General features: G+C 41.4%; 1 protein-coding gene across 1 annotated transcript in view; it reads left to right on the top strand.

Moving 5' to 3' along the window:
• The window catches only part of Dock2 (dedicator of cytokinesis 2), a 478,084-nt gene that overhangs the window by 446,555 nt on the left and 19,131 nt on the right, over nucleotides 1-12,398 (top strand). The window contains exons 44-46 of the mRNA XM_004637060.2: nucleotides 507-593; nucleotides 5,535-5,711; nucleotides 7,181-7,264. Coding sequence (XP_004637117.2) covers nucleotides 507-593; nucleotides 5,535-5,711; nucleotides 7,181-7,264 — 348 coding nt within the window. The remainder of the gene's footprint in view (nucleotides 1-506; nucleotides 594-5,534; nucleotides 5,712-7,180; nucleotides 7,265-12,398) is intronic.

Below are 12,398 nucleotides of genomic sequence, written 5' to 3'. Positions count from 1 at the left end.
GAAGGGTGTGGGTGAAATCAGTGTGACCAGCACACCACTATTAGGTGACAGTGATCTAGTTGTCTCTGTCTCCAAAATATGAGTCCCTTGTGCAAGTGCCTCCCAGTGAGAATCTGTCTTCTGTTCCCCAGGCTGAGGCCAGAATGTGGAGAAGACGCTGAGTATCTCAGCTCCTTGCCTCCGACTGTGATTCTTAATATTTTGGGCATCACTGCCTCTGTGAGACTCTAATGAACACAGCAGACCCTCCTCCCAGATAAAATCTCAGGCTATGTAGACACCCAAGTTAGGATTTCTCTGTCCTGGTCCAGGAAGAGCTTAAGCTTCATGCTGGGAAAGAATTCTGAAATGTGCAGCATGTGTGTTTCTAGATCCAGCAGTGTTTGCTCTGCTTTCTGGTAGATGGGCGGCCTTGGGGGCCCGGCAGGCTTTCTGCCAAGCTTGCCTGAGTTCAGCCTTCATGAACGTTTTGTTTTTCTGCCCTTACCCTGCCACCTCTGGGACAGTCAATGTGGATCGAGAGGACTTCCTTTGTGACTGCATATAAGCTTCCAGGCATCCTGCGCTGGTTCGAGGTAGTTCACATGTCACAGGTAAGTCTCAGACCCTTTCCTTCTCTGGAAGGTGGGGCATAACCAGTTGTAGGAGGCTCTATTGACTTTAAACAGATGTTGTGTTATTGTTGATATTCCTATGGTAGTCCCAGAGACCTAAGGCCACATCCAGAGTAACTGCTTTGAGATTTTTTTTAAAAACACATGCATAATCTGTGTCAATTACTTTTTTCTCCTTGCTAGGACAAAATACCCAACACCCCAAATTAAGGAAGGAAAGGTTTATTTAACTCACAGTTTGTGGAGGTTTCAGTCCATACTCAGCTGGCTCCAAGGCAGACTGGCACATGGCAGAGGGCAGCAGTTCATGGTGGAGGAAAACAGCAAAACAACAAGAGCAAAACAGAGGAGTAGCAGCAACAATGGCAGAGGAAGAGGCAGAAAACAAGTCTGTCTCCCTTATATTTCATCCAGGCTATCTACCCCAGGCTGGGTGTAACATTCACACCCATAATCCCAGCAGCATTTACACCCATAATCCCAGAAACACTCACATCCATAATCTCATCACTGGATCATGAATTAATCACAAACTCTAGAAGTCTACCCCATGACTACCTGAGGGTTTGGGGGACAACTAAACACAAACCATAACAATCCCCTCCCCCACTGGTTGAAGCTTTCATAGACTCCCATAATAATGAACAGGCACATCTGTGGTGGTGGAGGGATGTAGCAGAAGGCCTGGAACTCCATCCATTCAGTCCCCCTTTTGTACTCATCCTATCCTAGGAGTTTTTTGGGGATGGCTCTTCAGGATGAACCTATTTTATACTCAGATAAACTGAGGCTCAGAGAAGAAAAATCAGACAGTACCAAAGTTCTAACTAGAGTCCAAATATATGAACCTCTTTGTGCAGATGACCTACATTTGTTTCTCAATATATGAAGATTCTCCTCGTCCTCAGTTAGCCTGGAATCTTATAGTGCCCAAGATCAGGGGAAGGACCAATGTGGTTATAAGAGCATATTCTACCAAGTGGGGGCATATACAGGATTTTTTATACATCAGTTCATTCAAAAACTAGCTCATGAGTACCTAACACATGTCACACTATCCTGAGACCCACAGATCCCAAGTGGAACTTGCATTCTAGTAGGAGGAGACAGACTAAAAGGTCAAAGTAAATACATGCTATGGTCAGAGAGGGACCTTATAGACCACCAATGGCACTTTTTTTTCTATATGCAAAACAGATCCATAAGCAGAGGAGAGAGATGTATTCAGACTAGTGCATTATCAGCATGGACACTGTCACACTCCAGCCTTTAATGCCCCCTCCTGTCCAGTAAGCCAGCAGCTTGTTATCTCAGTGACCTCCTTTTTGTGGGCACAGCCTAGACCTTGGAAAAATAGGATAAGGATGATGACAGTAACAAACCCTTATTAAGCATGTGCTAAGCTGTTCCCTTGCAAGATTGCTTTTGAACACTCCCTCAACCCTATAAGGTAGATATTATTCTCTCCTTCTTGGGGTTGGGGGACAGAATGAATTCATGGGTTGTTCAAGGTTAGTGGAAGGCATAAAGTTGGACTGTAACTTCCATTATCAGCCACTTGGAATGGACTCATTATTTCCTTTTTCAGAGGGTCTCCAGCCACACCGGCAAGGGTAACATGGAAAGGGAGAGAGTGCTCATGCCCTTGGTTCATGGCACATACAGACACATGATAGGTTTAACAAGCATCCCAAGCACCATGTCAAAGGCTTTATAGCCTGACTCCATTCAATTTTCACAAAACCCTATGCGGTACATATGGTCAGCCCTCTGTGTGGGCACATTCCACATGCACAGCCTCAACCTAGTACAGACTGAAGATACTCGAGGAAAAAAAAAACAACATTCAATCTCCGGTTCCACCAAAAATAAGTAAATAAAAATAATTAATAGGATATTGAATACAACTTGTTATGCTAAAAACTTCACTGGTACATAAATTATAGGAATACAGGGATTTTTCTCTACTTTGTGCCATGGTATGCTTCAAGGAACAAGAATGATCTTGGGCTTGTAATTGATGTTCAATATCTAAATCAATCAATCAATAATATACAGATGGCTATCGTGTCTGAGTGAGTTCCCTTACTTTATCACCTCAAGATTTTGAAAGTAGGCAAGAAATACTCAACATTTTTGACCTGATCCTTTCATCTCAATCTTTCTGATAGACAGAGTTGAGGAAATATACAAAATACTGACCAAAATAAATTGGTCTTTAATAGCCTCCTTCACATAAGTTATCGAGAATTTCAAGATATCTCAAACACATAAGCTTAGTACCCTGCCAAGTGACTTCATTTTCAAGTATTTTTTATTATATGAACTTGTGTCTTGTTCTCAGTTCTTCCTTCCATACACTCCCATAACTCTAGTACTGTTTGCATAAGGAAATGATTTCGGGTGGGCTTCCAGTGTAAGTTCTACTTATTTATTTAACATTTTTCCTTGTTGCCCTGAGAAATTTAATCTACAGGAAGCTATAATCTGGGGATCACTTAAGTTCCATGTGGTCGTTATTAGTAGTGTTGGACAAGTACTGTCTATCTCCTCGTCCTAGCATTAGCTATAAAAAACAGATTGCAATTTCAGAGATGAAAGAGATGCCAGAGGTCAGTAAGCTCAAAAGCTATAAGGAATACCTTCAGTGTCCAGTAAGATAAGGTAAATAAGTAAATAACCACCTTAAAACAACAGGGACTAGTGGAGGCTGCATGATGTTACGGTAGCAACTCCTCCCTCCCCCACTTTGCAATAAATTTAACAAACAGAATCTGTGTGCTAAATGATAGACTTCCACAAGCCTTGTTTGGCCTGCAGTTCTCCAGTTTGTTTCCCAATTCTTGTTTAGCAGCATTATATTGTCTATGAGGCAACTGGGGCCCAATGATAGGGTTTGAAATGCTAAAAAGCAGAAGTGCTAAAAGTATCTCCTAGGTCATGTTTGGAACTAGATTTTTAAAAGGTGATATGAAAGAAATGGCTTTGAAAAATTTGGAATGCTACTAATTTATAGGGATCATTGTTATATTTCTTTTGTTTGATTCTCCTCCATCCAACCCTACTTGCTCAACACACATTTTTCCCCAAAACTCTTTTCCTTAGTAATTCCTTTTCCTTGACAACAAGTAGGTAAGAGTTATTATAACTATACTCCCCATAGAGAAACAAGGCACAGCTTAACAAAGTCCCTTAATGACCCATATGGAAAAGCTTCATCCCCATGGTAGTAGTGTGAGGTCCTAAGTCCATCGGGAGGTCCCTCAAAAAGGAGGTGAGCTTCTGGTCTCTCAATCACTCTGCTTCCTGGCTTGTGGTGTGAGCTGTCAGCCTTGACACACTCCCTACCATTGCTATATGGCAATGCTACGAGAGGCCCAAACCTGTGAGTCTGCTCACTGTTGGATCTGACCCTGCAGAGCCATGAGCTACATGAACTGCTCCTCTTGTGAGTTCATCGCCACAGGTACTTCATTGTGGTAACATGAAGCTTACTAATTTGGTGGGTGTTTGCATGAATTTGTGATAGAGAGTAACAGTGTTAGAGAGAGTGAAGGACTCTCACTGCCAAGGACTTCTCACTGCAAGATTTGACATCTCCCAGAACTAGAGATGGGTGAACATTTCCTGTACAAGGGGCCAGATGGAAGGGTACAGACACAGGCAAGGATATGACAAAGTTATGGTTTCACAGGGATTCAAGACAATGATTTATTTAAAAAGAGGATTAAGCATAGGGCTGTGAAGGCTGATCTACGCCTCTCATATGTAGTAAGCACAAGCAGTTACAGGTGACATTTTTAAAAAATTCTACATCAGCTTTTGTATTATCTCAATCTTTACTGCATTACCAGTCAGACAAGCAATATATTACAACCATGTAGACAAGTATAGTTTAAGGTCCCTTTTTCTATGATACTTTTTAGATTCCTTGATCCTTCCAACCCCTACATTTCCTGCCAATGAGTCACCCCCTTGTAAGACAACTGCTGTTAAAAATATTAATAACTAATTACCAGTAACTCTCTGACATAAGTTTCTCTTATTTCTCTTTTACAATTAATCGAGATTCAGATAGGTTAGGAAACCTGTCCAAAGTAACACAGTTAGAAAACCCCAAAGCTGAATTCTGTACTTTTTTAATTTAATCAGTTCAGTGGTCAGCAAACTATGGTTTGTGGACAGATTCCACTTGCCATCTATTTTGATAAAAAAATTTTATTGGAACATTTGATAAAAAGCTTACTTACACTTTCCCAGTGGCTGTCTTTCCCTGCTACAAAAACAGAGTTGAGTAATTGTAACAGAGACCATCTGGGCTGCAGCAAGTCTTGAAATATTTACTGTTTGGCCTTTCTACACTAAACGATTGCTGACCTCCAGTTTAGTGCTTTACTCCAGATCCCAAGCTCTTGGGAATCACGCTATTTGCTAGTTGTCATTTGATGGCCCTTTGTTTATATTGCTTTCTGAGAAGTGTAGAAGAAGGATTTCACTTTATCTTCTCAGTTAAAGTGGATCTACCTGAAGAAGCCACACTATGTGTGATACAGTCACAGGGGTCCTCATGAGAAGCTGATCCTCACACCACACACACACACATGAGTTACACAACCAGTATGTGATGGATTGAGTTGGAGTGTTTCACCTACATAATCCAAAGAGAGAAACTTCTCTAGGACAGGCAGCCTCGAAGACCCCAGCAGGTTCCAGGTGCTTTCCCCTGAGCCTCACCAGAGAAATCCTTCTCCCTAAGCCCGAGTCAGTCTGTCTATCTCGACAGAAGACAACTCCACACTCCCACTGGCCTTATTTCAACTGGAGCCTGTCGCACCCCAAGTAAAAGCAATACCAATAGTACATTTGTGTCTAAAGGCACCTGCTAAGGCCCTTTCTTCTTGGTGATCTTGTCTTCTACAGACCACCATTAGCCCACTGGAAAATGCCATTGAAACCATGTCCACAGCCAATGAGAAGATACTGATGATGATAAACCAGTACCAGAATGATGAGAGTCTCCCCATCAACCCACTGTCCATGCTCCTTAATGGGATTGTAGACCCTGCTGTCATGGGTGGCTTTGCCAAGTATGAAAAGGTGAGTGCTTCTCTTCTCCAGGCTGCAGAAGAGAACTTGGAAAATAGCCCATTGGCCCCTCTTCTGACTGTATCACACCTGAGCAGGCTTGGCCAGAACAGAAATTTGGAGCATCTTGCCCTTGGGTATTATACAGCTGCGGCTGTGTTCTCTTTGTCCTACTGCGGCTTCCTAACACAGCTTATTTGGACCATCATGTATCTCCCAGAGTATTTTTTAGTGTCCCATCTTAACTGAGCTCCCAACTCCTTCCCACCCACATTCCCCACTCATGCAGGTGTAGAAGGGAGCCTCAGAGCCCCTTGGGAAGTTACAGGTGCTCTGTTAAGGAAGTGCTCTCTGACAACTGTAAACTGGACATTAAAAGCACAGAAACCACAAATCTAAGTATGTGACACTTGTGTAAATCGATCCTCTCCACAGAGGGTTTGAAGTAACACATACAAATGCAAACAAGTTAATTGCAGAATCTATCAAAGTGTAGAATGCCTCACAGATCAATGCTGAGGTGAGGTAGAAACTAGATCTCCAGGTTATAAGGTCTGCGGAGAAACCCTCACACATTTAAGGCACAGATTTTGTTTTTTGACCCTCTTGGTGTCAATGGCAAAAGGAGAAAATACCCATCAGTTGTAAAAGCCATATTGTCCACTGGAGGGAAAATACCAATTGTTCAATAAGAAAACTTTTTCTGGCATTGAAGTAGAATAGAGATTCCTTACATGGCTTTCACCTGGCAGACCCTAAAGAATGGATTCCTCATTCTAATAAGTTTCATAACAAGTTCTCCACTGTCTTTCTTATATCATCCATTCATAGCAAATGCAGAATACCCACAGTAGTGTAACTCTCATCATAATCCCCATCACCCCATGAGTACTTGTGGCTACCCTCAGACATCCCACATGGTCACCCTTTGCTCAGCTGCAAGGAATGATGTGATATGTCTTTGTATAAATGCAAACAAGAGTTGGGGAGCTGGCAGACAGATCACTTGCAGTGAAGGTGACTGTGAGACAAGCTTGAACATGCACCAGGTGAAATCTCTTTATTGAGTTTTTTTTAACCTCAGAGCAATGCTCTCCAATTTGAGATGCTTTGAAATGTCCTGCAGCCTTGTTCACAAAAGCCTCCATACCCATTCCCAGAATCTGATTCTATTGGTGTGGATTGGCTCCAGAGAAATTATACTTCTTATAAGTTTCCAGGGATGCTGTTGGACCAGGAACCACTTCAAAAATTACTTCCCTGGAGCTTGTAGTCCAATTCTAGCAAGTGCTGCTGGAAGTCCCCAGGGAAAGAGGCATTGTCAGGTCCTACAGGTCCTTGACCATCTAGCCATCCAAATACTGTAACTTCATCCCTGCTCTTCTCAAATAGAATCTTCTCCCAGTGCCTGAGACCCTGGGATCCACCCCAAATGAACAGGAAATTTCAAACCCCCATCTTGCCCACCTCCCACCCCACAGGCTTTCTTCACTGAAGAGTACACCAGGGACCACCTTGAGGACCAGGACAAGCTGAGCCAGCTCAAGGACCTGATTGCGTGGCAGGTAAAGTAGAACTGGACTGGGAAACATCTTGCCTTTTCTCTTTTTCTCCAGTTCACTGTCCCCCCCCACAGCTGACCTCTGGCTGGCCTGTCCTCCCACTCCTAGCCTGTGGGCCCCTCTCCTGACCGTATCCCACCTGAGCAGGCTTAGGCAGAACAGAGATTTGGGGCATCTCACCCTTGGGTGTTATACAGGTACCGGTCCACAGTGGTATGCTGGAGGTTGCTACACTTGCTTTATTTCATGTTAAACTCAAAGGTGTGGCTTTCCACAGCGGGACTCAAATGAAGTGGTGGGGGGCTACACTCGTACTCAGCTTGTGCCAACCAGATAACAGAAGACTTAGGCTTCAACTTGCACCCATTTTCCTTGTAAGGCTGACCCAGTTTGTTGCAGATGAGGCTGTGATGGATGCCAGGTTTTGCAAGTAATTGAAGCCTTTGTTTGGTTCTCCCCATCAAAGAACTACATCTGTCCAAGCTTTTCTTAGCTCTCTGTACCAAGCTTGAAGATTTGCCTGTTGTCTCCAGCTTTGTCCCTTCTCTCCATAAATCCTTCTCCCTCAGACTTTTCCTTTCCTCCTTTCTCTCTTCCTGTGAATCTTTCTCTCAGCAGCGCTTTGCTTCTATCCCTTCCCTGTCTTTTGCATCTCTCTGCTGCCCTCCCCTTAATATCCTATTCCTCTCTGCCTTCCCTTCCCTCTCCCTCTCTCCACAGAAGAAACAATCAAGTAAATCTGTCCTATAGGGGCTTTCAAAGGACCAGGCTCATCCTCCTGGTGCAGCCACCTCCTAGACATCTGCCAGGTCTGGGCTCTCTGCAGACCATGCAGCGCACTCTAGAGGTGACTTGGAGCAGTGTTTGTCTGGGCAAAGAGCATCAGCCCAAGGGCAGGGAGCAGGTTAAGGCTGTCTGTCCAACTCCTGCTCTTCCTCCTCCTCCCTCCTCCCTCCTCTTCCTCCTCCCTCTTTCTCCTTCCTGTCCTCAATCTTTGCCAATCACTGTGCAAAGAAAAGCAAGATTTGGTGGTAGGAAGTTTTTATTACTCTGGGGAAATCAGGGGATGAGAAGCATTGGGTGCAGCTTTTTTTTTTTTTTTTTTTTCTTAAAATAAGAATTCCTAATTCAGGTCCTTCTCTGCTTCTGCCAGTTTATGCAAAGTGGGCTTTAAAAATGAACCATGGAGCAATGCAGAGAAGCACTTTTTCTCGGGGTATTTTTTGTGTCTGGAATTTTCTCTCCTTTTTTTACTTTGTGCCACCAGTGAAAACAAACACACTTAGGGTCTCTCCCATCCCTCTTGGGGTCATCATACCTTTTGATATGCAGATGATGTCATTGTTCCTTCCTACTCTCAACTCAGAAAGCAGGAAGGCCAGATGATAAGTGGTCCTCTTCTTTGGATATTACTAGGACTTTGGTTTCACTGTTGGGTGTCTGTGTCAATCCAAAGTACTGCCTAGACCCTTCCATGGAGCCCCACTTCTCATTGTTATGGACTCTACATGCCATGACTACTGCGCCCAAATGATAATGTGTCTTGTACCATGGCTGATACAAGGATACGCCTTCTAAGAAAATTCTATCCAAGACTTGGCGCTAACTGAGGCTCCAAATGAGGGATAGATATTACTGCTTCTAAGGGCCCTTGTCTAGGCACCTTCAGATAGCACTCCTGTGGCTACCTTCTCCTTAGTGCTGCACATCACCTGAGGCCACTAGGTTACAGAGCCCGCTTCACCCCAATGGAGCATGCTCTTGCCTGTACCCCTCCTACTGGGCACTCAGGTGCCCTGACTATGGGCATGCACACTCGGAAGATGCTCCATGATTATGGTGAAAGTGCCCTTTTTTCATTATTATAGCAAATTAGCTCTTTCTCATCCTTTTTTTTTTTTTTCATTCTTACAACCCTTATTATTGAACCCCAACTGTGTTCCAGGCACAGTGCTTGGGAACAGAGATACAGTGGTGAACAATATTGGGGCTATTCTCTGACAACTAGAGTTTAACTCTAGATACTAATTCTTGCAAAGCTGTATACATTTTGGTTTTCCAAAACCATGAAATCTTAGATTTCAAAGGTGACCAAACCAACAAATGCTGTAGTTTCCGAAGTATATTTTGTTTTCCATATTTCACATACTTCATGATCAATAACTGCTTAGCTGTTCTATGTCGAAGCTTTCTATTTTTTGTCATGGAAAGATGTCCACAGCATAGTCATCTTGTAAACTTTTTGTTATGATATTTTACGCACTGATAGATGCACATAAAATTATACAGCTCATTGATTTCATGCCAATGTAACCACCACATAGATGAAGATACAGAATTCTCCTGACACTCCTCATCCTACCTGTGCTCCCCTGAAACATTGCCATCCCTTCCAGGACTGACTTTCCTGCTTTTACAATAATCATTTACTCTTAAAAAAAAATGTTTAACTACTGAAGCATTCATTCCTAAACACCATAGTTTACTTTTGATTATTTTTGACCTACAAATTTAATGGAATCAGTGTAGTCATTTGTATCAATGTCATATTTGTGAAATTCATTCATTTTGTTGCTCATAGCTTACCATTTATTCATTTTTGTTGCCCTTCTGTAATGTGAACAAGTGGATTGTATAATAGTGACAAAATGTATTGTTTTTTTGCATGATGGAGAATGATGTTGATTCTATAGACAAAAAATGCCCATCAACTGAGGAATGGATATAAAGATGTGGTATATTTATATAATGGAGTACTTCTCAGCTATAAAGAAAGATAAACTTGAGGCTTTTATAGGTAAATGGATGCAATTAGAGACCAGACTCATAAGTGAAATAAATCAGACCCACATGTGTGAACATGGGATCGTCTCCCTAGTGTAAGAACCTGAATGAGTAAATAAAATCCAAAAGGTACAATGGATATTGTGAAAGGGAAAGAAACTGCTCAAAAACAAAGGACAGCTGGGATTAGGGAAAGGAAGAAAGGAAAGGAGGAGGGCACACATGCACACACGTAGGACAGCTAAGATAATTGTCCTACTCATTTCCATTGGTTTATTAAAAGGAATAGCTAAGTGCTTAATTTTTTGACCAATTTTGCATGCTCATATCTAGTAATCTTAACAACCACTTTGAAGACAACAATATGCAGTACAACAACCATTGGTGAATTCTTATCTTGCTTTTTGAAATTCTGCATTGTTTCTAATTTTTTGATTATTTTTCATTCTCTTTAAAATAAAAAGCATGCTGTTCATTTCAGTCTGAGGCCATTGCAAATAATGCCATTTTGAACATCTTTGTTAATGTCACTTTAGGGCTCATAGGCATAGTTTCTTTGGGGCATAATCGTGGGCCTGGAATTGCTTTGGTCATGGTGTAGGAGAATATTTAGCTTTCGTAGATATTGCCAAATATCTACCAGCATGTTAGTTTTGCCTACCCTTCAACTTCATATAAACGGCTTCATACAGTATATTCCATTTTGCACGTGGCTTTTGTCCAACATAATTTTTCGAGAGTCATCTGGCTTATTGCACATATTAGAGGTTTGGGATTTTTTGTTTCTAAGTATTATCCTTTATATGAATTTTTTTTTCCAGAACCGGGGATTGAACTCAGACCCCTGCGCTTGCCAGGGAAGCGCTTACTCCACTGAGCCATCTCCCCATCCCCTATATGAATATTATTTACACTCAAATAATATACCCTTTATTAATCCTTTCTTCTTTTGGTGGACATTTAGTTATTTTCAAGCTCTGTATGTTATGAGCAGAATTGCTATGAACATTCTTGCTTGTGCCTTCTGGTGGCCAGAAGTACTCCATTCCCTCAGTGTAGACGTAGCAGAGGCTCGTGAATGCCTTCCTGGATACAGATCCAGTTTAAGTGTTGGATAGTTACTCTTATGTGAGAAACACACACACACACACACACACACACACACACAGAAGATAGATCAACAGACGGATGGATGGACACAAATAAAGGGCAAAACAGAAGAGAGAGAAATAGGAAGTAGGGAGAAGTTCAAATACTTCACCAAATTATGTATTCCATTGTTTCAAAACCACTTTAATATCTATGCTAATTTGTTTCATTTACACTACTAGTGTTTCTCAGTTCATTGAAAAGAAAGTTTTGTGTTATGTTTGCTTCTTTGCAAGACAATTTTTGGTCTGTACCTTGTACTCTGAGTAACTACTTTAAAGATAATGATACGCAGGGTATTAACTAATATTATCCTATTACTTTATCAATTTTTTCATGAACCAGTAAAAGGTTTCCAAAGTGGCTAAGACAATGTACACTCCTGCCGACTCCTGCTAAGAGTCTGAATTGTTCTACAGTTAATTTCAGTCCTTATGGTGAATGTGTATATGTCATTTTAGAATTTTATTTGCATTTTCTCTATAGACAGTGGTATTCAGCACTCTCTCTTATACTTATTGGCTAGTTGGCTCTTTCAAGAAGTGCTTTTTCAATTGTTTATATATTTTGTCTTTTAGGAATATATATATATTTTTTCTTGGCATAATCCTTTTCTCAAATGTATCAATTATAGGTATTCTTTCAGCCTGCAATTTATTAGAATATTTTCTTGGTATTGTATTTGATAAACAGAAGTTTGTGATTTTGTTAAGGCCTAGTTTACCACTTTTTAAATGATTAGTGATTTGGGGGCCACTTTAAGAAATCTGTTACCTCAAGTTGATGAAACGTATTCAGGATGTTTTTGAAGCTGAATTGTTGCATCATACACTTTGAGGTAAATGACCTATTTTGACTAACATTAAGTAACAGAGATTACTTTTCCAAGCAGATTTCCAACTGCTCTACCACTATTTCTTGAAAAACCTATTTTCTTCACTCTTGACCATATCTGTGTTGATCTGTTTCTTGGCTTTTTTTTTCTATTGGTTTATTTTTCATGCATGGACCAAAGCTGCACTATTTTAATTACTGTAGCTTTATAACAAGTCATGAGATCTAGTAATGAGAATACTCCAAATTGTTATTTTTTTATGTATTTAGTACAGGGTCTCACTCTACAGACTGGACTCGTAGTGATGCTCCTCTTGTCAGCCTTCCGAGCTCTAGGATTATAGCCGCAACCACCACGCCCAGTCTCATC

Source organism: Octodon degus, unplaced genomic scaffold (assembly GCF_000260255.1).
Source record: "Octodon degus isolate 3935 unplaced genomic scaffold, OctDeg1.0 scaffold00085, whole genome shotgun sequence".
NCBI classification, from domain to species: Eukaryota; Metazoa; Chordata; class Mammalia; order Rodentia; family Octodontidae; genus Octodon; species Octodon degus.
Note: the sequence above shows the minus strand (reverse complement) of the source record. Positions and strands in the feature narration are given on the sequence as shown.